This window comes from Equus asinus, chromosome 19 (assembly GCF_041296235.1).
Source record: "Equus asinus isolate D_3611 breed Donkey chromosome 19, EquAss-T2T_v2, whole genome shotgun sequence".
Taxonomy (NCBI): domain Eukaryota; kingdom Metazoa; phylum Chordata; class Mammalia; order Perissodactyla; family Equidae; genus Equus; species Equus asinus.
The window spans coordinates 2,411,279-2,439,054 of NC_091808.1; the positions used below are offsets into that span (position 1 = coordinate 2,411,279).

At 46.5% G+C, this 27,776-nt stretch overlaps 1 protein-coding gene across 2 annotated transcripts in view; it reads left to right on the forward strand.

Moving 5' to 3' along the window:
• The window catches only part of NDUFA10 (NADH:ubiquinone oxidoreductase subunit A10), a 64,195-nt gene that overhangs the window by 31,075 nt on the left and 5,344 nt on the right, over positions 1–27,776 (forward strand). For both annotated transcript variants that reach the window (XM_014842851.3, XM_044751345.2), the window contains one exon: positions 2,730–2,838. In XM_014842851.3, coding sequence (XP_014698337.1) covers positions 2,730–2,838 — 109 coding nt within the window. The remainder of the gene's footprint in view (positions 1–2,729; positions 2,839–27,776) is intronic.

Below are 27,776 nucleotides of genomic sequence, written 5' to 3' on the forward strand. Positions count from 1 at the left end.
GGTAATTGTGTTAATTTTCATTTGAGTACCATTTCTTAATTTGGGGAACTCAAGTGAAAATTATGACCAATTTTCTAAGATAATTATTGTAAACATGCCATTTACCAGTCATACTCATCTTGTCCAGAACCTTACCAAATTACTGGTGTAGAGCATTTGTGTACCATCTCGGTTGTGTGTGCCGGTGTATAATTATGTGTGTGTGTCTGCTTATGCTAGGAGACAGTAACTGTATTTTTCAGCCTTGATAGCATTTGGCGTTCGTCTCCATGATCCGTGACTTCCTGGCGCCCGCCCTGGTTTCATTCCTGGATTGGTGACTGATTGCCAGGAGGGCTCTGAGCCCCCTTCCTCCTGCTCTTCCAGGGTCTGGGCCTTCCCACGTGCCCTCGCTTGCTTCCTCGCTGAGACTTCTGTCTTCTCTAACTCCTGCAGAATGTCTTTCTAATGTGAAATTCCAGTGCTATAAAAACTGTAGGGGATGAGTTTGGTATCAGAAGGAGAGCATTTCAGACAGAACTTTGCAATTCAGGAGAAACTAAAAAATATGCTTTGGACGTGTTTCAGGAGAAAGTATAGACATTCTGTTAATTGGGAAACAGTTTGAGTCATAAAACATAATTTATGATTTTATTTCTTTCTGTCTTTTCCTGCCTCACTCTTTTGTTTTAAAATGTGTGGCACAGCACTTCATGTTGTAAACCAAACTCTACTACATTTTATCTTCTTATTTGGGCACTTTGGCTTATGATGTTAAGAGGATGTATTATTCTCAGTCAGTTTTTGAATTCTCTTAAATTACACTAAGTGCTCTGTGAACAGAATGTTTTCTTTCACTGCTTTTTGCTTTCTGAGTCATAAAAGGCTTCCTGTTGTCTTCATTCCGTCCTTATCTTCAATCTAGAATATATCTGGTTTATTAGAGGGTGAGACTTGGGGTTTACTGAAGATCAGATGCTGCGGGCTCTTCTTGACAGTCGTCCTTGAAGCGCATGGTAATACATTGACAGCGCAGTTTAGCCAAGTTTAAATAACTTAGAACAGTTACAGCACATTATTTTTTTGATCTTCCAAGCATTTGAAGCCCTTTTAGGGGATTATGTGTAAACTGTAATTCCTCCAGATTAAACATAGATGGCGCTGTTGCTCTGTGATTCCGCACAAGTTCCCAGGCCAGGAGTTCTTTGGATTTTCCAGATTTTTTTTTAGGTTTCAAACTATAGAGAAAACCAAATCATACCCAACCTTGATACCTGTTAACATTTAAAAATATGAACTTCATTTTTAGTTGAAGTTGTTTATTGTGAGATCACTTTAAAAAACTATCCTTATATAGTAGTAAGTATAGACTAATCCTATTTGTGTTAAAAATAAAAGGGTGTACTTTACATTATTGACACACGCTTATGAAACATAGATTCTATAACCAACTTACTGTTAGAACCAAGAAACACTTCTCATCTGTGTCCGTACGTTACAGCCCTTGGCATATTTGCCAACATGGAAGTCCACATGTAACACTCAGGGAGCAAACCCACTTATCCTGGCCGCGCTTCCTTGGAGTGATTTTGGATTATTAGTTGTACAAGTGATGTGGGTTTTACAGGAAAGACTCAGGGTGTGCCTATACCTGCCGTCTGCTCATGTTCAACTGCCGCAGGTTCTCAGTGCCCCACGGTCCTCTGCAGGAGAGGGGCTGAGGAACGCCTGGGCCTGGGGTTCCAGTCGGGCTGTTCTGACTGGCAGAGTCTGCGCAGAGTGCCGAGGGGAACGGCCCGGGGCGTGCGTGGGCCTGGACTCTCAGAGGGGCTGAGAGCCAGACACGTTTAAAGAACTTCCATTTGGGCCATTACAAACAGAAACGTCTTCTGCCATTATAACTCATTAATGGGAAAGTGGCCATTTAAAATAATTATTTTCTTTGTTTTGAGCCCTTAAGAAAGGAGGATTTATTTTAATATTTCTTTCTAAAAGCCCCCAAAATGCTTTTCATCTTCAAGTATAGTGCTTATATTCAGACTAAATTTAAAGTAGGCAAATTGTAACAAAGTATAAATATTTTAGCATTCAGCAAAATAAAATGGTGAAACAAGGAGAGTATCCTGTGATTTGTGTTTATTGGTGCCAAGAGAAGCAGAGTGTTAGACCTTTTCTAGGTGGGGTGCGGGCTGTCCTGTGTGGGAGTTCGCCCCCACCCCCTTGCCCTGCCCTTGAGTTCCATGTAGCCCTGTCGGCTTTTGCTCCTGGATCCCTCAGCTTCTGTGGCAAGACGCTGTGTTGTAACCCTAGGGGGACGAGAGTTAACTTGCTGTTTCTTCTACTAAGATTCATTAATTTTGCAAATTTTTCATGAGGGCCTACTATGCGCACGGCACTGTAATGTATGGTGTTTGTTTTGAGCTTTTTGTTCCCGCTGTTCCTGTGTTTGAAGCACACTGCGTATCGCTCCTTTTTCATGTTTCCAAACTCCACATTCCAAAAAGGTAGTTATCTGTGGCCAGCGAGGCTTTTGAAAGGTTCTGAAAATCACTTCCAAGGAGCAGCTCGATGCAGACCAGATGGTCTCTGAGGTGAAAGCTTTGCTTCGAGGTGACTGCTGGGGAATGAAAGGCCTTTACTGGAATGTATGAATTTTTTAATATTGTTGTATTAAAATATCTCCCGTATAGCTTATTTTATCATACTTATTTTGATGGGGTAGTGTGATTTGTATTTGTCTTATGTTTCAGGGTTCAGAATAAGTTGGAGGTGCTGAATTACACAACCATTCCTGTCTATCTCCCAGAAGTCACCATTGGAGCTCACCAGAGTGACCGCGTCTTCCATAAATTCACAGAGGTAAGGCCTCGCGAGCTGGGAGCTGACCCTCAGCTTCATCTCCAACAACTCCTCACAGTCACTTCTCTGAAAAGTGGTTTTTGTTGTTTCTTGTTTGTTTATTGTAGTGAAAGAGCTCTCTTTTCTTGAAACGATTCAGCTTGTTTTCCCTTATCACTGTGTGTACAGCTGACGCATTCTTCGTACGCAGGGCCCCACGGAGTGGGCTGCTCTTCTGGGCAGCATGTGTTGCAGACGGTGCTCTTTGTCAGCTTGTTATCTTGATACAAAAACGTTGTCTGTTCTTTAGTTTTTATTTACGTTTCTCTAATGTCAAATTTTATTTCTGGTGTTGCCTCACTCTCCATGGGACGTCTGTCCATAAATGATGAAGACGTGTGTTCTGCAGAAGGTCCTCGGTGGATGGGAGAGTGCAGGGCGGGCAAGGAGAGCAGGGGCAGGAGCGAGGGCAGAGGTTGGGAGGGTCAGACTGTTGTATTGATCTTCTTAGCTGATTTCCATACCTTTGTGGTGAGTTATTTGTTTTCAGAATGGTTTGGAGAATCATTTCAGGCAAGATTCCATGAACTTAGAGTACACTGTCAGTTCTGTCTTGGAACCTAGCAGGTGCATGAGTGCCTTCTCAGAGAAGCCTGGTGTCAGTGGGTTAGTAAGAACCTGATCCGTTTCCACGTCAGGTGTGGTTGGTTTGTTATTGGGAAATGTGTGAAATGGTTGGATCTAAATCAGACCTCCAAGCTAAGCAGTCAGCATTTAAATAAGTTGAAATCTTAGTTAAATATTCCTGCATTACTCTAATTCTCTGATTGGATGCTTGCCAACGGCTGGAATTGCCAGTTGGATGTCCGAGTATATCTCACAGCTTTCTTTCTTACTTGAGATACTTGGCGTCTTTTCTTAAATTTTTTTGGTTGATTTCAAAGTGATTTTATTCAGTGTAGAAATGTTGGGAAATACATGAAACCATAAAGATATCCCTCAGCGGTACCTACATTCGTGCCTGTTTCTTTCTACCCTTGTGCGTGTGTGAGGGCATGTGTAGTTTTGCTTTCTCTGTTTGCCTGGAGTCGTGAGGGTCCATGGCTCCGTCAGTGTCTGGGTGCTGAGCCGACTCCTCCCTGCAACTGGGGCCCTGTTTGCTGCTTTGCAGAGACCAGAAAGCCCGCACGGGGTCAGCTTCCCACTCTGCATCTAACAACTCACTAGGTCCTCCTGAGACATCTCACCGGTGGCTTTGCTTTCTTCTGTCGTCACAGCTCCTGTCCCTGTGCAGGCCACCTCCATCTTACTTGCTTGTGTCCTGCAGCTTCCTCCATGGTCTCCATGTCCAGTCTCTCCCTCCAGCCCCTCTTCCGGAATGCAGAAGCAGCGGTGCTAATGCAGACCCGAGAGTGCAGGTCCCGTGCCTCCAGCCCCTCCATGGCTCCCGTTACCTCCGGTCGAGTCCAGACCGTGCACTAGGGATGCTCTGGCTTCTGTGTCCTCCTCCTTCATCACGCCCCACAGGGCACCCGTAGCCTCAGGCGTGTGGTCTATTATTCCCACCACTGGTGCTGGGGGCTCTAAAGTGGTACAGACAGAGAATCTGAAAACAAATAGATAAGTAAATTGCCTAGTGAGAAAGTTTTACCCTTTTAAATTTTTAAAAAATTCTTCTTTACGTCAGAGTATTGATTTACTGGTAAGATTTGTTGAACGTCTCTATTACTCCTGATGATCTTACTTTTAAACAAGGAGGCAGCAGGCGGCAAGCTCCAAGGTCTTGCAGTTACTGGTCTGTGGGTGGAATTTAGTGTCGTAGCTTTGTTTTTGTAGTTTTTTCTTATGCTCTGTTGTTTACAATGAATGGTGCTGGCTTTCCACTTGTACTACTGATACAAAGTTTCCTTTTAAAATAAACTTATGTACAAAAGGGATTTCATCTTTTTAATGTAAGCAGTAGTACATTTGGTACAGAGCTGTGACGCGAGTGGGGAAAGTGGCCTATTAGGTGCCGGACCTGTCCTAGGCACTGGAGACAGAGCAATGCATAGGGTGGACAAGAACCCCTGCCCTCATGGAGCTTACATCCTAGTGGAAGGAAATGGAAAAGAAACAGAAAGTAAAACAGGAAAGATGTTAAATGATGGTGACAGGTGCTGTGGAGAAAGTTAAATTCCCAGAAGAAGGCAGGCAGGGCCGTTGTAAGGCAGGGGAGTAGAATTTACAAAGTCTTGGTCATCGCTGGGAGGCCTCACGGGGGAGGTGATGCGTGAGCCAAGAGCTGCAGGAGGTGAGGGGAGCCAGTGGGGATGCGGGGGAAGAGGCCCAGGGACAGAGGTGAGGCTCAGCGTTTCTGGCACATTCAAGACCTGGGAAGGAGGCTGCTGTGGCTGGAGCAGAGGGAGGGAGGGGACAAGGTCGTAAGAGAGAGACCGTGAAGGCCTCCTGGCTGTCCTCTGTGGGACGTTCTGTGTGCCATACTTTGTAATGGGGATGTCCTGGTTTCTAATTGGAGATTAGATTGAATAGGGGCATGGGTGGGAGCAGGGAGATTAGTTATTGGGCCATTAAAGGAGTACAGGTTGAGAGGTAATATTAACTTGGACAAGGGTGGTCATCGTGGAAGTTTTGGAAAGTGGTCAGATTGTGGATGGAACCCACAGAATCTGTTGAAACTTTGTATTGGGAAGTGAGAGAAAGAAAAGCTGATTGCTAGGTTTTGGGCCTCAGGAACCAGAACTCTGGAGTTGGAATTGGGAGATCCTGGGAAGACGCAAGAGGTAGGGGTTCCAGGGAAACATCAAGACTTTGTTGTTGGACGTGATGAGTTTGAGATGCTTAATTATACCCAAGAGGAGATGTTGAGCAGGTAGTTATTGATAATCAGTTTGGAGTTTGGAGGTAAGTGAGGGATGTGACTAATAAATCTAGGGGTTGTCAGTGTGTGGTTGACATTGAAGTCATGGTACTGGTTGAGATCACTGTAGCAGTGTAGACAGAAAGGAAGAGCAGAAGGTTAAGAGGTGGCAGAGACAGCAGAGAACCAAACAAAGTCACTGTCTTCAGGGAGCTTACATTTTAGTATATGTTTATTTCATCAACTATCTTTATAAGTGGGGGACAGTTAATGTCAGTAGGAGTCTAATTTCTTCTGTTAACATATGTCTATTTATGAAGTGTAAGTTTTGTATTTATTTCTGTCTGTGTATAAGCAAGAAAGAGTGAGCCAGATTACCCACACTAAAGTGGGAATGGTGCCTGCAACAGGTGGGTCTGGCCTGGTCTTTCTGGTAGTCGGGAGCGGGGAGTGCCCTTGTCAAGCATGGGTGGGCATGTGAGCAACCTGGAGAGGCCCAGCAGTGTACTCCTAAAGGATGCAGCGGCCTGACTGCCACAGAGGAGAGCCCCTGGCACAGGTGCCGTCGCCTTGCAGTGGGTGAGACCTCAGGTGACACTGTCACTGCTGTAGTGAGACACCGCTAGCGTGAATAAACTTCCCGTTAACCCAGCGCCCAGGCTGTCCTGACGACAACTAGGGGAAACATAGCAAGTTTCAGAAATTGTCTGTATGGAAAATGGACGTTTAGAAGTCCTGTCATATAAAAGGAAAAGAAAAATGCATGCCAGTAAATAATGACAGTTTTCTATCTTTCTGGTTTGTGTACCCCCTTTTTTTTCTTGCCTTAAGACACTGGATGGCTCTCTAGTTCATGATTGACTAGAAGTTGTGACAATGTCATCTGGCCTTGTTTCTGATCTCGTGGAGAAAGTCTTCGGTAACTCACCAGGGAGCTTTATGTTTCCTATCGGTTAATTGTAGACACTCTTTCTCAGATTAGGGATGTTCTATTTTATTAGTGGTTTCTAAGGAATTTCTGCTATGTGTGGGTATTGAGTTTTATCACATGTTGTCTGCCATGGGTGATTTTTGTCCTATTTCTGTTAATGTGGTCAGTTATATTGATTGATTTTCTAAGGTGAGACCAGCTTGATTTCCTGGAATAAATCCCACTTGTGTGTATGTTCTATTCTTCCTATGTAGCTGAACGTAATTCACATATTTAGTTAGGGTTTTGTGTCTATATTCCTGAGAGTTTGGATGGCAGTTTCCCTTTCTTGTAATACCCCTGTCAGATTTCATTGTTAGGGTCATGCTGACATCAGGCACCACGTGGAGACTGGACCCTCGTTTGTTATTCTCTGGAAGAGTTTGCATAAGGTGCCGTCGCCTCTTCCTTCAGTGTTGGGAGGGATTGATCGGTGGAGTTCTGTTGGAATATTTTCAATTAGATTCCATTTCTTTAATAGATACAAAATATTCAATAGTCTTTTCCTTCTTGGATTAGATGTTGAAAGCTGTGTTTGTCAAGGAATTTGCTCCCATTTCATTTAAATTTTATAATTTCTTGGCATGAAGTTTTTCAAACGACCTTTTTTCTGTTTTTAACTTGGTCGGATCTGAGGATCACTCTCCCCCTCTTCATCCCTGTGGGTGGTCCTTAGAGTCTCCCTGCTTTCCTCTTGAAGGAGGTTATCATTCAAGAGACCAACTTCTTGTTTGGTGTTTGCTGTTACCCATTCTGAGTCACTGACTGTTTCTCTTTATTTTTTCTCTTTCATTTGCTCTTTTTCTAACTTCTTAAGATGAATAGGTGGATCAGTGTTTCTCAGCCTTCGGATTTTTGCGTTTAAAGCTAGACACATTGCCCTCCAAATTTGGCTTAACTCAATCTCATAATTCTCGATGTTATGTTTTCATTATCATTCAATTCAAAATATTCTCTAATTTTAATCTGGTTTCTTTTTTGATCTCTATGCTAATTTGACTTATATGATACCACTTAAAAGCAGTTGGAATCTTTCTGATTTTCTTTTTCTTGTGAATTCCTGGCTTAATTCTGCTCTAGTCAGAGACATGCTCCACGTGATCTCAACCCTCGGAAAGTGATTGAGGCTCACTTTTTGGCTCAGCATTTGGTCGCTTTTGGTAATATTTCATGGTCCTCAAGGAGAATGCCTGCTTTGCCATGTCGTGTGCAGTGTCCTATTAGTGTCAAGTGAGGAGAAGTCTGTTAATCCCATTATTCAGATTGTGATTATCCTTCCTGATTCTTTCAGTTCCTTCCTCTGTCAGTTTCCTGTGAGAAGCGTGTGGAGATCTGCCATTGTGTTTGGATTTACTCATTTGAGTTGCATCAGATTTTGCTACATATATATTTTGAGGCTGTACGGTTGGCCCTCCATATCTGTGGGTTCCACACCTGTGGATATGGAAGGCTGACTAAGGGACTTGAGCATCCACGGATTTTGATGTTTGTGGGGTCCTGGAACCAATTCCCTGTGAATACCAAGGGGCAACTGTATCATTAGCATAGCTACGTATTTGCAATAGAGTTACCCTTTCATATGTTGTGAATTTTCCTTGTTATCTTTACTAATGTTTTTTAGAGTTTATTTTATTCAGCACTTATGTAGCATCTGCACCTTTCTTTTGGTTAGTATTTGCATGGTATAGCCTTTTCTACATCTTGTAACTTCAACCTTTCTCTTTCTTTATATTTCCGGGGGACACCTTGTAAGCTGAAAACAGTTGTGTTTTTAGTTTTTGTCCAGTCTTAATACTGGGAATATTTATCTGTTCACATTTTAATGCGATTACTGATATATCTGTCTAAATAGCTTCTTTTGTATTTTTCCTGCCTGTTCTGTGTTTTGCTCCCTTTCTTTTTTGCTGCCTTTTGGATTAAGTGGTTTTATTAATATTTTTATTCCATTCCCCCCGCTTGCTAGTTATCATTCTTTTCCTAGTTTTAGTGGCTAAGCTGTTAATTATAATATTCACCCTGGGTTTGTTAAAATCTAACATTAATTAGTAGTTCTCTAGTTCCAGAACAGTGCCAGGATTTCCGCAGCTCTCGTCCTGGTGCTGTTTTTGTCATAGATCCCAATTTCCCATATACTTGCAGCCCTCAGGACATCGTGGTTGTAGCGTTGCCTGATCGGTGCTCGGGCTGGCTCACCTGTGCCCCGCTCTGCTGCTGCTCCTCACTGTCCTGGTCCCCCATGCCTCCTCTGAGCATCATTGTTGTTCTGCCTGAAGAATCTTTGCTGACAACAAATTCTCAACACTGATTGTATAAAGTGGTCTTTATTTGATCTTTATTTTGTCTATTTTTTATTTTGGACGTTTCCAACTTACAACAAGAATAGCAAAATAACTTCTTCTGAACCTTTGTGAGTAAATGATCAACATGATGCTGCATTGTCTTCAAACACTCTAGTCCAGAGGCTCTTGAAGCATGGTCCCTGCATCAGCATCGCCTGGGCACTCGTTCGGACTGCAAGTTCTCGGGCCCTTGTCCAGGCCTGCGGGCTCGGATCCTCTGGAGAGGGCCCACGAATTGGTTTTAGGAGTCCTCCAGTCAATTCTGAAGTGCGCTAAAATTTGATCACCACGGCTTTAATGTGCACTTCTTACAAAAACAGACGTTCTCCGACACAACCACAGTACAGCCGTCAAAATCAGGAAATTAACATTTGCACGTTACTACCTCTGATCCCTAGACGCTGTTCACCGGTCATCGTTCTCCCAGTATGTTCTGTAGAGCAAGAGGATCCAATCCAGGGTAATAGATTGCATTTAATTACCTTGTCTCTTTAGTCTCTTTGGATCTGATCAGATCCTCGGGCTTTCCTTGATATTGAAGACTTTTGAAGATTACAGGATAGTTGTTTTTTGAATGTCTCTCAATTTGATCTTGTTCACTGTTTCCCCATGATTAGATTTAGGGTATAGATTCTTTTATAGGAATGTCACAGAACTCAGTACATCTTATCAAGGAGACATGATTCCCATTTGTCCCGTTGCTGGTTATATTAACTTTGATCACTTGACTGGGATGGTGTCTTCACTGTAAAGTTAATCCTTTACTCCTTGTAATTAATAAGTATTTTCAGGGAAAATACTTTGAAACTATGTAAATGTCCATTTCCTCCTCAACCTTTCACTCAATAGTTTTAGCACTCATTGATTTTCTTGGCTAAATTATTAATATGATGGTTGCCAGATTGTACTTCTCCTAACTGAGTCATTCTTTCTGCATTATTTGTTAGTATTCTACTATTCAGAAATGCTTTCCTTTCTCCCTGTGTGTTTGTTTATCTGTATCACCATGGACTCCCAGATTCCTATTTTATCCATGTACGTCTGTGTCTATTTCTGTGTCTGTATGTGTGTTGACAACTAGGAATTCATATCAATACCTCCAATTCCAGTGTAACCCAACAAGGTGCATTCTAGTTTTCTTCCGTTCCCTGTCCTTCTCAGATAGTGAGGCGCCTGGCTGCCATCACCTCAGTGTGTCTACTTGCTATGTCAGTGCCCACAGTGTGTAAGCAGTTTCCTGCCACTGCTGCCACTGGCCACCTACCTCTGCTAGCACCGTGTTTCCCCAACCCCTGCCAGTGTCCCCTTGCCACCATGTGCATGCAAACCTTGTCCAGCTCTACATCCTGGCTTTTGGGCTAAACTGGGAAGGAAGGAAGATTGTCTTCATTCTTGAAGGACATTTTCATTGGGTATAGGACTCTAAATTGGCAACTATTTCCTTTCAGCACTTCGAAACTTCCAGTATTTTGTTCTTCTAACTTTCCTGTTTCTTCTGAGAACTTTGCTGTTCCTCATTAAAGATAGTGTTTCTTATTTCTCTGGCAGGATTTTAAAATTTTTTTAGGAGGTTTTTCTGATTTGGATTTGAGCATTTATACTGTCTAAGGGTGCTGTACTATCTAGGGGTACATGTGCATCTCTACTTTTGTCTGCACTTTGCTCAGGGTCCACAGCACTCTGGCTGATGCTCATTGTCAGCTCTGTGAGTCTTGCTGGTGCCTCTTCAGTATTCCTACACCCGTTTTCTCTCTGCTCCCTCAGGCTCCACTTACCCACGCTGGGCCTTTTCACTATGCTCTGTGTCCCTTGTGCTCTTCTCTCTGTTTTTCATCCTGTTTTCTCTGTGAGCTTCAGCCCAGATACATTCTTCTCATCTGTCTTCCATGTTACTAATCTTTTTGGCTCTTTCTAGTCTGTTTCTAGACCTGCATTTCCTATATTTGGTTTTTAATTTTAATCATAGTCCTTTTTGAGTCTAGAATTTCCATTCTTTCTTGCTAAAGTCATCTGGTTTCTTGAACATACTAATCACAAAGTTCTCTGATAACTGCTTTATCTGCGCCTTGTTTAGATCTGTGTAAACTATCTGGTTCTCCCTGATCCTTTCACTTTTGGTCATTTAATTTTGTGTTTTGGTATGGCTGGTATTTTTTTTAGTGCCGGTCATTATTTGAAGAATTGTAGAGAGAGTTGGAGGCTTGGATGGTGCTGTCTTACTCCTGGGAGGGCATACTTAATGTCTTCTGGCAGGCATGGAAGTTAGGGCAAGTCGCCTGAGTCCTTTCAGAAGTGACGCTGACTGACACTGAGCTTAGATTTCGTGAGGTGAGTTTCCTGGTTACCCCTCCTCGGAGGGCACTTTCGGTGGATCCCTGCCTCCAGGTGGGTCCTGACCTGCAGTTCATCTCCGTGCTCCCCTCACACTGCTGAGAGCTGCTGGCTTCTCAGGCTCCCAGCTGCCACCAGAGTACAAGGGCAGGACCCTGGGGAGGGAGAACCAGCTGACCACACAGCTCACTTCTTTTGCTTTTTTTTCCTGGGACCTTGGAACCTCAGCCCCTCCCTATCTCCATGCCTTCACGCAGACTTTTTATATGTTGTCTGTCTTTCCTGGGGGCTTAGGATGGGAACGTCAGTCTGTACTAGTCCATCAGAAGCTGGACATATTAGCCATTTTCACCAGTGACATGGGGAAAATATTTGGCGGTTTTTCATCATTCTGTGTTTTGATCTTATTTTTAATTTGTGAGCATTGAAGAGATCTACTATATTGGACTTATGATTTTAATTAGATGTTTAGAAATGTTGAATTTTTTTTTTTTTTTTTTTGAGGAAGATTAGCCCTGAGCTAAATCTGCCACCGATCCTCCTGTTTTTCCTGAGGAAGAGTGGCCTTGAGCTAACTTCCATGCCCATCTTCCTCTACTCAGAGCATGGCTTGACAAGTGGTGCGTAGGTCTGCACCTGGGATCCAAACCAGCAAACCCCAGACCGCCAAAGCGGACCATGGGAACTTAACCACTGTGCCACCAGGCCAGCCCTGGAATTTTGAAATTGTTGATCAATATTTAAATGACTGGGGAAATCTAATTTTTAAAATTCCTAAGTGTTTTTAAAAGTAACTTCATTTTTTAGAAGTTTGAGATTTATAGAAAAATTGTGAAGATACTAAAGAGTTCCCCTATACCCCACATTCAGTACCCATATTATCAACATCTTATATCAGTATGGCACATTTGTTACAATTGATGAACACTATTGGTACATTATTATTAACTAAAATCCACACCTTATTCAGATTTCCTTAGGTTTTCCCTAATGTCCTTTTCCTGTCCCAGGATTGTATCCAGGAGACCATGTGACATTTGGTTGTCATGTCTCTATAAGCTCCTCATGGCTGTTCTCAGTTTCTCACTTTCTCAGACTTCCCTTGTTTTTTAAAACTGACAGTTTTAACAAGTCCTGGCAGGTAGTTTGTAGAACGTCCCTCAGTTGGAGTTTGTCTGCTGTTTTTCTCACAGTTAGCCTGGGTTATGTGTTTGGGGGAGAAAGGCCACAGAGGTGAAGTGCATCTTCATCACATTATGTCAGGGTACACAGCACTGCTGATGGTGACCTTGGTCCCCTGGCTGAGGTCTTGTCTGTCAGGGCTCCCATACAAATGTTCTTTATCCCCTTTCCAGAAAGTCACTGTGCCTACCATGGGCTTTATGTTTATCCATCGAGTAAGAATTGCGTGAATATTAGAGGAATGTTGGTTTTTTTAAAAGAAATTCAGTCACTTGATATTTAAAAAATGAGCATTGAAACTAGATAGAATATAGGTAATACTATTTCTCTTCCTTCACTTCAGAATTCCCTGTGGACATTAAAGACAGGAGCAACGGTTGTTAACAGATTTCTCCCTAGAAAGCGCATCGTGGGCATATAAAGATGAGCGAACAGAGCCCTTGTGTTGATTTCACAGGCAGCTGTTTCAGTCTGGGAAGATTTGTTGCTGCTCAGAAAAGGTCCCCCCCCCATCCACCCAGGTTGCAGAGCTCATTTCTGGAGATGCTCGGTGAGCGGCCACTGAGGCCGACCTGCCTCCAAGACGACCCCCTGAGACAGTGGTGGGTTTGCTGCTGGGGCGAGGGGCAAGTGAGGAGGTTGGGGACATTGCAAGGATTTCTTTCTTTCAAGAGGAGGACTCCTTTGGTGTTGGAGTGAGCGCTTCTGTGCCCGTCATTTCCTGCTCCGGGAGCTGATGGGTCTTCCTAGGGCAGTGGGCCTCAGGTCGGCCACCCTGGTAGGCAGTTCTCTCTTTCTAGGAGAAAATTTTTTTAGTGTTGAAAATGTGTGTTTTAGCCAGCCTCCACTGAAAACATGAGAAGTTTATATAATCCCAATTAATGTTATAATGGTAGTAAAGTTACTGAAAACACAGCTCATAATTTCATGAGAAACTTAAGTGTGTTTGCACTGTGCTTATAGATACACTTAGGGAACATGAGGAGCATGGTGTTCTTGTATTAGAATACATCCATTACATATTATGCATATTTTATAGTAGATGTTGAACTTGTTGATACTTTGTGGTTAGGAATCATTGGGTAGCACTTCTAATTCTTGGAAAAAGGAATAGTGCATTGGCCTTTTGTTTCTTAAATTAAGTATTATAGTCTCCTTTTCTCTTTAGGATCTTTCTGGTCTTTCTGTCTTTGGTGTTTTGTAGTTTAACCAACATGGGTCTTGATTGAAATTCTTTTTAGTTAATGCCAGTACTTTCTGAATCTTGTTGTTAGGATCTTATTCCTTGCTTACATTTTCAGTTGCTTCTCTTTGTTTAAACATTTTAGATATAGTCACCTTATGTCCTCTATCTGGCAGTGTCAGGTTTGGAAGGCTGTCTGACTTTGCCATTTATTGTTCCCCCTGATTCTTAACCGTGGTGGCTTACTTCCTTCTGCATTTGGAAGACTTTGGATGCTAGGTTCACACTGTGTGGGCATCTGTCGCTGGCATTTAGTAAGAGCAAGCCTCTCCTGAGGAGGGCTGCCAGATCCAACATAGGAGGCCCAGTTAAGTTTGAATTCAGATAAACGGCTGGTACTCTTCTGCTCTGAGTACGCCCAGATATTGCATTCAGTTGGGCGTCCTTCGTTGCTTGCTGACTCTGGCAGCCCGTCCCCTGGAAGGACTGTGCTGCTACTGGGCCTGAGATTCATGGGCACAGCGTTTAAGTTTCCTTCGTTGCCCGTGGGATTCCTGGCCCTGGAGGTTGTTTGAATTGGAACTCGCACACCTGTGTGGGGACAGGCTGTGGTTGTGAATTCTCCAGGCCCCAGCTGAGACCTCCTTGCTGGCAGGGGCTTTCTTCTACCTCCCTTCCCTGAGGGTACAGCCCTCAGGAGCTGGGCTCCTGTAAGAAGTCGCTTGCAGCTCCCCACCTTGCACACAGGCGCCCTGCCTTCTGCCTCCGGCAGCTCTTCGCATGTCCCCAGGGCAGCTGGGGCGTCAGCTCCCGCTCTGGTTTTCAACTCGCTCTTCCTCTCCAGCCCCTAGTGATTCCTTGCGGAGCTCAGCAATGCATCTAAAAGCATTTCTAGACATTTTACACCAAGAGGTTTTTCAGGATGTCAGGGCTGCCGTTTTGTTGGAAATGGAAGGCTCCTGTTTTTCTTTATGATCTAAAAGCCTATTTTGGTGCTGGTTCTTCCTCTGTTCCTTCCACAGAGGATCTGAGTTGGAGGCTCTGCATCCCTCTGTGCTCAATAGGTATTTGCTCAGTGAACCCCCAGGATGGAGAATTCATTCAGTCCCCAGCCCTCAAGGCCTAGAAGGGAAATCTGGCTGACAGAAGCGTTCTTATTTTCTGTTATAATCAGAGAATTCTATCCAGGAGATGTATCCAGGCACCTTGGGAACACTAAGGTATGAAAAATAACGGTTGATCCCTAACACTTGCTGCTCCGCTGATGTTAGACACACACACCCCGCCAACACTGTCATCTCAGTGTTTCACATTTCTTCACGGTCACTCAGTACATATTTCTTGTGCCACGCACTGTCTAAGCATGTGGAATAAAACAAAGCCCTGCTCTCAAGGAGCTTCCATCCTGGTGGGGAGGGGCAGCTGATAGAGTGATAGCAGGGCTTCTGAGTGCTACAGGGAAAATCAGGCTGTGTCAGGCAGCAGCTGTTCTGTAGAGTGAGGTGGTGGGCACCTGCAGACAGGCAGACAGGAGGTGGGAACAGGCTTGGTGTGTTCTAGGAATGGAAGAACCCTCCGTGGTGAGCTGGAGGTAAGGTTAGGAGGTAGCAGGGGCAGGACCAGGTAGCGGCTGTAGGCTCTAGTGTGGAGACCGGATGAAGTGTTCATGAGCCTGTAAGCCAGTGGGCTGTTCTGAGTGTGAGAGAAGCTGAATTACATGTTGGAAGGATCGCTGTGCTGGCATGTTGGATTTGACTGGGGCCAAAGGTGGAGGCAGAGAAAGAGGCAGTGCCTCAGGAGTCTGGTGAGAGATGACGGTGTTGGCTCTGCCCCCGGGACTAGCTCACCTTCCCTTCCCTGAGAGCCCCCACTAACAATGGCAATGTTGCCCTTTCCTTGTACTGCCGTATTTGTTCTTAGGTTTTCAAAACGGAATGCACTGTGGTTGAAGGATTCAAACATAGAGGATGGTCAGGGAGGGGTGTGACTGCAGGGGGTGGGGAGGGTGGTGCCCAAGGTCCTGGCCGTCGATGTGGGTGTTGGTCTTACTGCTTTTCATTTAGACTTGTGTGTCTGGTCCTGGGAAGAGAGGAGGGGAGCGGGTATCGGCATCACTGGGAATCTTATTCTCAGGTGAGTTAGTCTTGAGGTCGTGGCTGTGGGGACGTGGGGTCTAGGGGTTGCAAGACGGGCACTTGCTCCTTGTAGCAGTGGACTTCAGTGTAATGGCTCTTCTTTTAGGGCCTCAGGCACTTATTGATGGATATCTTTTGTTAACCCTTATGTTAATCAAATTCACTGAGTATTGAATGAGCCAGAAAGGGTGGCTTGCTAGAGACCTTCCCAGGGAGCAGCTGGAGGCCGGGGAGGCACGCCTAGCCTGTGTGCACGCTGACGAAGCTGCGCTCCTAACCTCCGGGTTCGAAGAGAGCCCACGGCGTTCGCACGATCCTTATCTGCAGAGCTCCCATCCTTCCATCCTTGGAAACTTGCTCATAGGTTTTAAACCAGGAGGAAGGCTGAGCTGCTCCAGGTGACTCGCCCACACCTGTTTCAGCATTTCATTTTAGCCACTAGCCGTCATCAGATTGTTCCACAGCCTTTCAACCCAGGCCTTTCTTCTTAGACTCACACTCAGTCAGTTTTCGTAAAATTAAATTCTGCACTTACAGTGACAGGTACAAGTGGCAGAGCTGCTGGGAACTGACCATGGACTCATGCCACTCAGGGGAGGAGCAGAGGTGTCTCAGCTCCCGAGGAGGAGTTCCTTTTGCCCGCACAGTGTGCTGGCCTGAGCTGACCTGTGAGCCAGCAGATGGGCCGGGGGCTCAGGGATGCTGCTGCAGAGAGCAGGGCGCTGCTGAGGAGGACCCGGCTCCCAGAGTGCCAGGAGGCCCGGCCACGCGCTTGGCCTGGGAAGCTGGTGGAGGTGCTGTGGTACCCGGTCAGATGCTGCCAGAAGGTCAAGATTTGTGAAGGCTGAGCACACTGCAGCTGGTGAGCCTCGAGAGAACAGTTTCAGTGGAGTGGCTGGGACTTTTATTAGCTTGTCATTTCGTTTTGTTTAACAGCTGAGCCATTCTCAGTGTGCTTATAAGCAAAAGGGCAGGTGCCGGTAGAGAGAGAGGCTGCAGAGGAGGGACGGGGCAGTTGATGGGCAGCGATTCCAGAGGCAGAGGAGGGGTCCCAGATCCACCCAGCAGGCCGTGGCCCGCCCCCTGCGGAGTAGGAATGTCCCCCAGGTCCTGTGTCAGGGGCAGGGTCCATCCCCTGTGCGCGGAGGGCCTGTGAGGGAGAGTGGAAGTGCGCTTTATAGGAGCTGGGACTTAGTCTTCAGAGAGAAAGAGTGCAGGTGCAGATTAGGGCTGTTTTGTACACCAGACAGAGGAACACCCCCTCTGTCAGAGGTCAGCTGGCATGCGAAGGGGAGAGCCAGAACCTGCCTGCAGGGTGCCATGGGGCCAAGAGAGCTGACACGGGCGCGTCGCTCAGACCAGCCTGGCATGGTGACCACACAGCACATGTTGGCTGCTGTCATCGAAGCATCATTGTTCCTTAGTTAGCGTCATGGGTGCTCGTTACAGGGCCGGGTCCAGACGTAGATTGTGGCTCTTTGGCTTCTTGCGTTTGTGTTGTCATCACCCAGGAGAGGCCCTGTGTGTGTTTAGCGTAATGTGCACACGTGATGTGATAGCTAGTGAGTCTCCAGGATAGAGTCTCTGTGAAGATGTCTTGATCAGCTGGGGAAGGTGCATGCCCCACAGCTAATGAACACTCAAGGTGTCAGATTCACACACAGTGGTTGGCGTCCCATGGATCCCGTCACCTGTGTGAGGACCTGCCTTCTCCAGGTCTCTCGGGAGCCTGTTCTTTCCAGTCAACTGCCCACTGGCATGGAGACTCCAGGAATAGCGGCAGGGGAGGGGCAGAAGGCTGACCCTGCAAACCGTGGACGGTGCTGACCCGCAGCAGTAGTGGCAATGTGTCCTGTAGAGGTGACCCCAAATGGGCTCTCTGGATCTCTGTCCCTTTGGCTGCCTGCCTGGATGTGTTGATGAATGGTTGACTTTGAAGTAGAGCGGGAATACAGCCGCTGGGGGCTGACAGCCTCCCTTCCTGTTGTCAAGCCTTCCTAACCCTGTCTCCCCTCACCCTGAGCCTTGCTGCCCCTCTGAGCTGAGGGGGCCCCTGGGGTGAAGATTCCCACTCCTGCTATGGCTGGACAGACTCAGAGGCACCGGGTCTGAGTCTGGGAAGCATCCGGTCACGGTGTCCAGCCAACTCATTTTGCGTCCTGGGGTTTCATAATTTTTACTTTTGCTTGACCTTGTGTAATTAGCGGTACACCACACATATTTGGGCGCAGCAGTCTAAGTCACTTGTGCCCCTTGAAGTGGGCCATATCCTGGGAGCTAATTTACTCGGGGGAGAGTCTGTTTTTCCCAGGACTTCTTCATGGGGCCTCTCAGCTCTGATGGCCTTGGAGTCAGACTTCCAGTCTCTGGTTCTGCACTGTGCAGATGTGGTACATTTCTATGGTGGCCACCACTTGTTGATCTACAGAGCAATTAGAAGGCCTTGCAGCCTGTCGCTGGGAGCTCTCCTATTCTGTGTGTTCATCTGGTGCCCATTCATTGCACTCTCTGTGTCAGACACTGTGCTAAGAACACAGAGACAAAACCGAGTTCCTGGAGACTTGCCAACCGATGGGAACCACAGAAACGTGAACACAGAGTGTGACGTGGTTCCCGAGCGGTGGGGGACCCTCAGGAGGTGAGGGGTGCTCGTGTTGGGATTTCAAGGACCTAAGAAATTGGCAGGATGAGTAGAAGTTTGCCAGATCGGAAAGAAGCTGGGGGCCGTGGGTCTTCTTTGGGAGAAGGAGCAGCGTTTGTGAAGGCTAGAGCCGTGAAGGGGCGTGGCCGACAAGGGCAGGGTGGCTGGTTTGGTGGCATCAGGGCACAGTTACATGACGGGAACGGAGGAGAGGCGAGGGGGAGAGGGGAGCTGAGTGAGATCCTGCAGGGTGGGTTTCATCCTTGTGCTCAGCCGCATGGGGGGTTCAGATGTCACCCAGCTGGAGAGGCCTGCGCTGCTGTAAAGAGAGGACGTGCGCCAGGGCTCGGTGATGCTTTGCAGGCTTTATAATTACTCATTGCCTGCAGGAAATCCTGCGAGGTGAATGTTAGAGAGGGAGATGGAGTGAGGCTCGGGGAGGGTAGCTCAAGGCGGCACGCTAATGAGGGGGGTGTGGAGGATGGAAGTTAGGGGTGATGGTTCGGAGGACATCTTTTCTAGCTGTTGAGTGGCTTCTGTTGGGGAGTAGCGGGTACGCAGCACGGGCTAGATCCTCGGAGGGCCTTGCCGCTCCCTTCGTGGTTGGCAGTGGGAAGGAGGCGTGGACACTTGAGCCACGAGGTACTTAGGACTGATCTGGTAGTTGGTCTGCAAGGAGGCGGGGGGAGGCTGGTGGCAAGGAGGTCCCCTTGGAGGGAGGACTGTAGGATGGAGGTTGGCATGCCATGGGGTGAGAGGACGTGAGGAGAAGGGATGAGTAGAGAGAGAGGAAGCTGCCTCACAGTCCAGCTAACTGAGCGCCTGCTGTGTGCCAGGCCCATGCTGTTGCTGCAAGAAGGCACTATTGTTATTAGTCCCATTTGTAAATGAGCAGTGAGGCTCAGAGAGCTTGTGCTAGCTCCTCCAGCTCCGGGGAGGACAGTATGGCCTGTGGCCCTTGGCCACGCTGCCCCATTTCAGCCTGTGCGCACAACTGGACCGCTGGGCTGAATGCGTGCACACACGGGGGCTTGGGGGTCCTTGCATGATAGTTTATGTGAACATTCCCTGTTGAAGCGTTTTGGTGACACAAGGACACAGACTAGTGAAAAAAGACCTTTCAGAAGAGAAAGGATCTAAGATTTTCATATAAATAGCAGCATTTTTTAAAATTTTTGGTTTAGTTTGTTTTGTTGATCCTGTGACCTTGGCATTTTGATCAGTCCTGTCACTGGTCTGGCTGGAGTCCTGGTGGCTTTTGGCCATCCATCAGTAGTCCAGGTGACTGCCTGGGGAACCTTCAGGGACGTTTGCAGAGGGACATGAGTACCTGGAGTCTGAGAAATGTTTATCGGCACAGGTTTCATTCGCATAACCGCCGATTCTGTGGTTGGAATTGGCCCTATAAACATTCGTGTAAATACTGACTGTGCACGACAGGCTGCAGTTCTTTGAAGTCCTGTTTCCAACACCGTAGCAGGTCACTTTTTATTTCTGCGCAGTCCTTCTTGGGTAGACAAACTGTGAATTGGTTTCCACTTTACCGATGCAGTCTCTTTTCAGTTTAAGGAGGCCAGATGCTATTAAGATACTGTGCTCCCTCCATGAATCTGATCGTGTGCAAGACAGTTGCTAAGACAACAGAATCTTCTGTTTTCTCTCCTGCTATTTTTATTTCTTTACTATCTCAAGTTGTTTTCATTTTCTCTAGCAAGTTCTCTTTCACCGTTTTTGAAAATAGAGATGTTTAATAACTTTAATATGTTAACACTGTATGTTCTTGCCTTTATGAAATTCTCTTTAATAAAGACAAACTTGCAATAGTAGAAAAGCGTTAGGATCAGTGTATCTAAAATGCTGAAGAAAAGGTACAGACTTGACTTTTAAATTTCCTCTTGACAGTCAAACCTTAGGTAGAGCTTAATTTGGTATCTGCTTATTACATTAAAATCGAGGTTCTCAGTTTAGAAGTTGTTTCATTGACTGTGGAAGTAAATGCATAATACCTTCCATCTACCCTCCAGCAGTTGGGGCTGGAAGAGAGGTTGAGGTTTGCCCCACATCTGTGCTTCTCTCCATGTTCCGTGGGAAGTTCATCATTGAAATTCGTCATTAGCTTGTGTTTCCTGTTTTTTATATTTCTACATATGGGAAATTACTAACATACATCCCTTGAAGGAGACAATTAGCGTGAAAGGTAAACTTTTACCAGGTGCCCTGATTTGTATGTAATTGCGGATTCCCGTGTGGCATCTGCTACAGAATGATGACGTGGTGTCCTACACGCAGTCTGACAAAGCAGGAGTGCCCTGGCTCAGCTCAGCGTGCAGTCACTACTTCTGTTTAGAATCTTTGGAAAGCATCCTGTTTTTAGGTATTTAAACAAGTGCTGGAGTTAGGAGCTTTTCTGGTATTCACAACTAATCTGAGTTAAGTGGGATTAAGACATTTAAAGTATGTGATATTGTGAGACTTATGGCGATGAAGATAAGAGCTAAATATGGGTGTATTTGTAATAGGATGTGGAGTTTGCGTGTTAAAATATAAGACACTTTTTTTTATTTTTTGAGTTTTTTTTTTTGTTTTGATTTGGGTTTTTTTGGTGAGGAAGATTGGCCCTGAGCTAACATCTGTTGCCAATCCTCTTTTTGCTTGAGGAAGATTGTTGCTGAGGTAACATCTGTGCCAGTCTTCCTCTGCTTTTTATGTGGGATGCTGCCAAAGCATGGCTTGATGAGCAGTGTGTAGGTCCACGCCCAGGATCCGAACCTGCAAACCCTGGGCCGCTGAAGTAGGGTGCATGAATTTAACCACTCAGCCACGGGGCTGTCCCAAGGCACTTATTTTTAAAGTAAAAAGATTGTTTTTTGAAAATTGACTTTGATAAAATGAGTTTTTTTGGAAAGTTGATTTCAGTTTTGTTACACTTGATTTATGCTTCACAGTAATGGAAAATTGGGGACATTGTATATCAAAGAAATGGTGTTAAATAATTTCTACACTGCTCTTCTTTAAAATTAATGAAAATCTTAGCAGAGCTCATTAGCATTTATATGTAATGATGGAAAACAGGAGTTGGAAATTGGAATCCCCAAGTCACCCCAGAATTATTTAGCAGTTTTAAGCTCCTCAGGAAATCTAGAGAGAGCAGAGTCCGTCGTACTTAATGTAACCCACTCCCTACCCCTGTGGAGTAGAGCAGATCTGGAGTAGGCAAGGCTTTATTCAGTCCTTTTTACAAGTTCTCCTTTTACAGTAATACAGCAAAGGATTTGATGCTGGAATTAATACATATATTTTAGTCCCCCAGGAAAACTCTCTCAACTAAGAAACTCTGAGCATCATTGAATGTCCCTGAGGTAACTACAAGGAAATAGAAGTTCTCCCATGACAGTAGGTTGAGATAAATACACGTAAAAGGTGATGAGAAAAGACAAGAGCCAGCCTTCCTGGGTCAGAGTGGACGGTGGGCCGTACCCTAGCATGTGCCCAGGATCCTCACAGCTGAGAACCTGAGCAGCATAGCTCAGTGTGTACTGATTGAGAGAGGAATGGAAAATGGGAAGGAATGAGTGGAATTCAGTAAAACCTAATAGAGGCTGCATATGATTGAGGGAGGACAGAGCTATTAGATTATTTTCAGAAGTTAACAGCATACTAAGAATTGCCATTTAATTCAGCTAATGTTTACATGTTGTAGTGGAAAAAAGATTCCTGGACTTGAGGATCAACGTATCTGGACTCATGTTTCAGCCTGCCACCTGCCAGCCCAGTGATCTTGGGCAAGTCCTTTAGCATCTCCTTTTTAAAATGGAGATGGTGTCTATCTGCCTACCTCATGCTATCTGGATCACATGACATAATACTGGTGATAGGACTTTGTAGGCTGCACGTAGGTGTCATAAGAACACAAATGGTTGCATTGGGTATCACTTTAAGACAAGTATCAAAAGGAAAGGTATGGATTCGGGGTGTTCTGAGAAGCCTGAGCTCACTCTGATGGCGTCAGGAAAGGCCTCATGGAGAGTGGGGCATTGTTGAGTGGCAGAAGTTCGGGAGGAAGAGATGGCTTGGGAAGGCGTTCCAGGAGAGCAGGTAGCTCAAGCAGGAAGTAGAGAAAAGACATGACGGATGTGGGAAGAGCGAGTCAGCTGCACATTCCAGGAGGGTCTGCTTGAGGCCTTTGCGAACCCTCCGTTTATCTGATGGGCAGATGCTATGCAGGGCTTTGGGGGGTTTCTCCAGGTGCTGCTGCCTGAGGGCATTCTACCGTCAAGTCAGCGCACCCACTAAATGTCCTTTCCTACTTCATGGTTATTTTTCATGAAACTGCGATTGTTTTATGGTACTTCTTTCATAAGAGTAATTCTCTGATTGATAAATAACTGCATGGACTATGGCTAGGGCTGGAAGAATTAGGGGTTGTCCTAACAAAAACCGGAATTACTGGGCTAGAGAAGGCGGTCCATAAAATGAATGCATCCGTGACATCCGTTGCTCTCCGTCAGCCTGCGGGGCTCTCCTGGGCAGAGCGGGGTCCTCCAGCTGAGGGACGCGTTCTTTCTTCACGCTTCAGCCCTGCAGCAAGTGAGGTTCAGATTTACATCTTATTTTCCTCTTTTCCTGGCTCCTTTTGGATTAATTGATTATTTTCTCTAATTCCTTTGTTGACTTGTTAGCTACACCTCTTTATTTCATTGTTAATGATGCTCTGGGGTGGTACAGTACGCCTCTTTAACTTGTCAGTCTTGCCACAAATAATCTATAATGTTGTGTCACGTCACACATGATGCAAGCTCCTTCCAGGAGCAGCCTTCTTCCCACCTGCTCTGCCCTTTGCTATATTATTCTCGTGCATTTTACTTCTACACATGTTATAAACCTCACACTATGTGGCCATTATTTTGGCTTTAAACAATTGTCTTTTAAAGAAATTAAAGTTTTTTCTTTCCTCTTTCGTTCTTCCCCATATAACTATCATTTCTGGCACGCTTCCCTCCGTTGTGGAGATCCAGCTTTCCAGCTGGCCTGAGAGCTTCCTCTGACAGCTGTGCGTATGGCCCGGCTCTGGTCGACGATGACTTCTGTAAGCTGTTGTTTGAAAAGTGTTTATTGACTTCCATTCCATTTTAGTGGGTATTTTCATCCAGTATGGAATTTTAGGCTGACAGTGTCTTTTCTTCCAACACTCTAAAGCGAGTCCACAGACTCCTGGTTTGCACAGTTTCTGATGTGAAGTCTGAAGCTCTTCTTACCTGTTCTCCTTGTAGTACCCAATGGACCTTTTTTCTCTGGCTGCTTTGAAGGCTTTCTCTTGATCTCTTCATCACTAGTTTTCAATACTTTAATTATTTTGTGCTCCTGTGTGGTTTTCTTTGTGTTTAGCCTGTTTGGGGTTTATTGAGTTTGTTGGATGTCAGGGTTTATAGTTTTCGTATCATTTGGAAAATGTTGGGTCATTATTTCTTCAGATTTTTTGTCTCTCTCACACTTTGGGGAACTCTAAGTACAGCTACGTTGGATGACTGATACTGTCCCACAGGTCACGAAACTCTGTTTTTTGGCCTTTTTCTCTCTTTGCCTTATTTTGAATAGTTTTTGATGCTCCATCTTCAAATTCATGATTCTCTTTGGTGGTTGTATAACATGCTGTTAATTCCATTGAGTTCTCCAACAAAGAGAAACCAAAATGGGATTAGATATTGAGATTCTGGAGGGAAAAGCCTGTGAAGGATAAAGGGGAGAGACCAGGGGGGGCAAAGAGAATCTTTAGTCCTAGATGCCAGTCTGACATCTGTGACAGGAGAGGGAAGTAAGGAGGAGGGCGCAGGAACAGTCCAGGAAAGATTTGGTCCTGCCGATGGGGTGTCCTAGAGCCAAAGGCTCCTGTCGGGAAGAGTCCCACGTCCCACAGGAATCGGCTGGCATAGAACCTCTGCTGCTCAAGTGACAGGCTGAGCACCTTGGGTGGGAAGGGTGGCAGTGGCATGAACAGGGCAGTGGACCCAGAGGGCCAGCAGCTGGGGCCTTCAGGCGTTTATACTCCCCAGCAGGACATCTGAGCATGTTTTCATGGCCACCACACCTAGCCAGTGGAATTTTATTTTAAGAATCCTATTTTTCTTTAGCTCTAGAAATTCTATTTGGCTCTTTTTACATTTTCCAGTTCTCTCATTTTTCATTTAATTCCTTGAGCACATTGAACATTTTTATAATAGCTGTTTTAACGTCCTTGCTTCCTAATTCATCATCTTTGTCATTTCTGAGTTGGCTTGATTTTCCCCTGGTTTTGGGTTACAATTCCATCGTCCACATGTCTGGAAATTTTTCGTTGGTTGTCATACATTGTGAATTTTATGTTTTTGAGTGCTACATTTTGTTGTATTCCTTTGAAGAGTGTTAGAATTTTTTCTGGCAGGCAGTTGAGCTACTTGCAGATCAGTTCAGCTTTGGGGGCTTGACGTTGAAGCCTTTTGGTGAGTCCAGAGTAGCCTGCCTTCCAGGAACGGGTCAGCCCAGTACCTGATGTGTCCTGGGAGTCTGACTGCCCGCGTGCAGTGAGCAGTCCGCTTGCTCTGTCTGCCGGGACTCAGCTGACTCAGCCCCACGTGAGCTCTTGGAGTCATTCACCTTGCAGCCACATGCAGGCACAAACTGGTGCTCAGCCAGAGGCCACCTGTGTCCCGTCAGACTGATGAGGCGCTGGTCTGCCTAGGTCCCTCCCTCTAGTGCTCTCCTCCACAAGCTCTAGCTACCTTGACCTGCATCTACCCCGCTCAGCGTGGCCACCAGACTCAGTTTGTCCAGTTTGTAGATGCACATGGCTGGAGGGCAAGTCTACACCCTGTGACTCCCTCGTGGCAGGAAGCCACAGACCCTTACCTGGCATGGATTGGTCTGGTGGCTCTCACGTAGTCCTTCCCTAGCGATGGAACTGAAGGTCAAGGGCTGCTGGAGTCAGGGTGACTGCATCCCCTCCAGCTGCTCCTGCAGGGCACGCTCTGCATGGTCTCCTCGCCCTGGCTCCCCTCCTTCCTCCTAAACTGTTTCCTGTTCTCTGCTGACCCACGTCCTGTCCGTACCTGAAGCCTCTGTTCGTGGTGGTCAGGGAGGGTTTCTCCATCCTCTCCACTCCTCCAGCATCTTCCGTCTTCTACTTTGGGCTCCTCCCACTTTCCAGCTTGCTTGATATATTCTGTATATTTTATGATGTTAGAGAAGATGGAACTTTTATTCCTCTCTCTCCAAGCAGCTGGAAACAATGCTTCGTATGTAGAATGAATTCAGAGTTTCTTCCGGGAGAAGGAGTGCTGATAGAGATTTTTTTCTCACCCAATTCTGTCTAAGCAGCTGGCATTTGAAGCTCTGTGTAGAGCGTCTCTGAGCTGTGTGCATGCGAGAAGCACCCTGGGGAGCCTCCGTGTGTGACTCGGACCTCCTGTAGCCGCCTCACGGCACAAACACCGCCTAGCTTTAACGTTTAGGGGTGGGCCTCTCCTAAAATCAGGACGCTCCCAGGGCTTAAAGTAGAGCCTCACAATCAAATTCAGTGGCATCGCGTCAGATACTATTCCAGCTGCCTCTGAAGCCCCACCCGAGGCTTGTGACTCCCTCAGTCCCCGCCAGCTCCGTTGCCTACCTCAGGGCCTGCGTGTGTGGCCCTTCATGACTGTTTGTTGAGTAAGTGAACTCACCCCAAGTAGTAAAATCAGCTTCAATGCCCTGCCTTCACCCTGCCCGCTTTCTTTTGGGAGAGTGGGCAGTCTATGTTTGCTGTAAGGAGCAGAGAATGAAGAGTTCAGGCTTTGCGGGCCGTGCAGCCTGTCACAGCCACTCAGCCCCGCTGTCTTAGCGTGAAGCAGCCACAGCCAGTGTGCGGACGACGGCCGGACTGGGCTCCTAACTCAAAGCAGTCAGCGGCCAGACTTGCTCTGCCGACCCTGCTCTAGGCAGGGCAAGGCCCAGGGCCTGCTGTAAATCCCGAGAGAAGTGGGAGCCCTGAATCCCCCGCAGGAGAAGCAGCAGCCTTTGATCTGGACCAGAGTCATCCTCATGTTCAATTAGAACACCTCATTGCTGCGTCAGCATCGTCTGCTTGCTGCTTGTTTTCTTCCTTAAGCGAGCAGTTGCACTTCTAGAAATTTTATCCGAAGCACATAAATCTGGAGGGGCACATCAAAGGGTTGTTTCTCACTGGGAAAACTCACCACCGTAGGGGTTGACCACATGGTTGCCATGCACCCGGAGGCTGGGCTCGCGGGAAGAGACGTGAGTGTGGCCTAGTGGTTAGGAGCAGACTTAGGAGCCAAGGGATACAGGTTGTGATTCTAGTTCCACGAGCATACTACCTCTGTAACCCTGGCAAGTTGCTGGACCTCACTCATTTTTAGGGAAAAGTAAGGAGATAAAATAAGTTAAAAAAATAAGGAGATGCTATAAAATTCAAAAGGTATGAAGAGTGGACAGGGAAGAGTACCTCTCCTTCCTTGTCCCCAGCCACCCAGTACCCCTCTTGGAGGCAGCCCTGGTCTAAGTTGCTTTTGTGTGTGTCTTTCCCGGGGTAGTATATCAGCTGTGTGTATGTGTGTGCGTGTGTGTGCACGCACATGTGCTTGTGCGCGTGTGTGAGAGAGGGGGAGGGAGGGAGGGAAGTACCAATAAGCTGTCGTATGCTGTTACCCAGGAGGGTCAGGGATAGCACAGTTTCCATCATTTTAAATGCAAGTTTAAATTGAGCACGATCTTCTGACACATAGATTCACACAGTTAAATAATTGGGAATAATTTTGCAAACACTGTGGCCTTGTGCCTTTTCACATCTGTATGCAAGTCAAGATGGTGCCTAGTGGGAGCAAGATACAGTTCCATTGATTTTACCTGGAGAAGAAAATGCAGAGCCAGAACAGCCCCACACATCCTCGCTCATGACCCCAAACAGCCTGGGCTTCCAGGGTGTGTGGCTCTGCCCCAGCCCTGAGAAAGGTGGTGGAAACCCGTCCCCGGGCCACCTGCAGGAGGGCAGTGCCTGTCTGCATTGGCTCACCTGAGCCCCCTGCCCGTCCCAGCCCCGTCCCCGCGCCCCCTGCAGGAGGGCAGTGCCTGTCTGCATGGGCTCAGGTGTGGGCTCACCTGAGCCGCCTGCCCGTCCCAACCCGTCCCCGTGATCACAGCTCTTGAGACTGGGAGTCTGCGTCTACACTGAGCCCACATACTGGCTTTACGGGGTGTGGCGCCTCTTCAGTGCACTGTCGGGTGTTCCTTCCCATCTGTACCTTGGCGTGGACGGCCCCAGAGGCGGGCCAGCTGGTGGGGAGCACT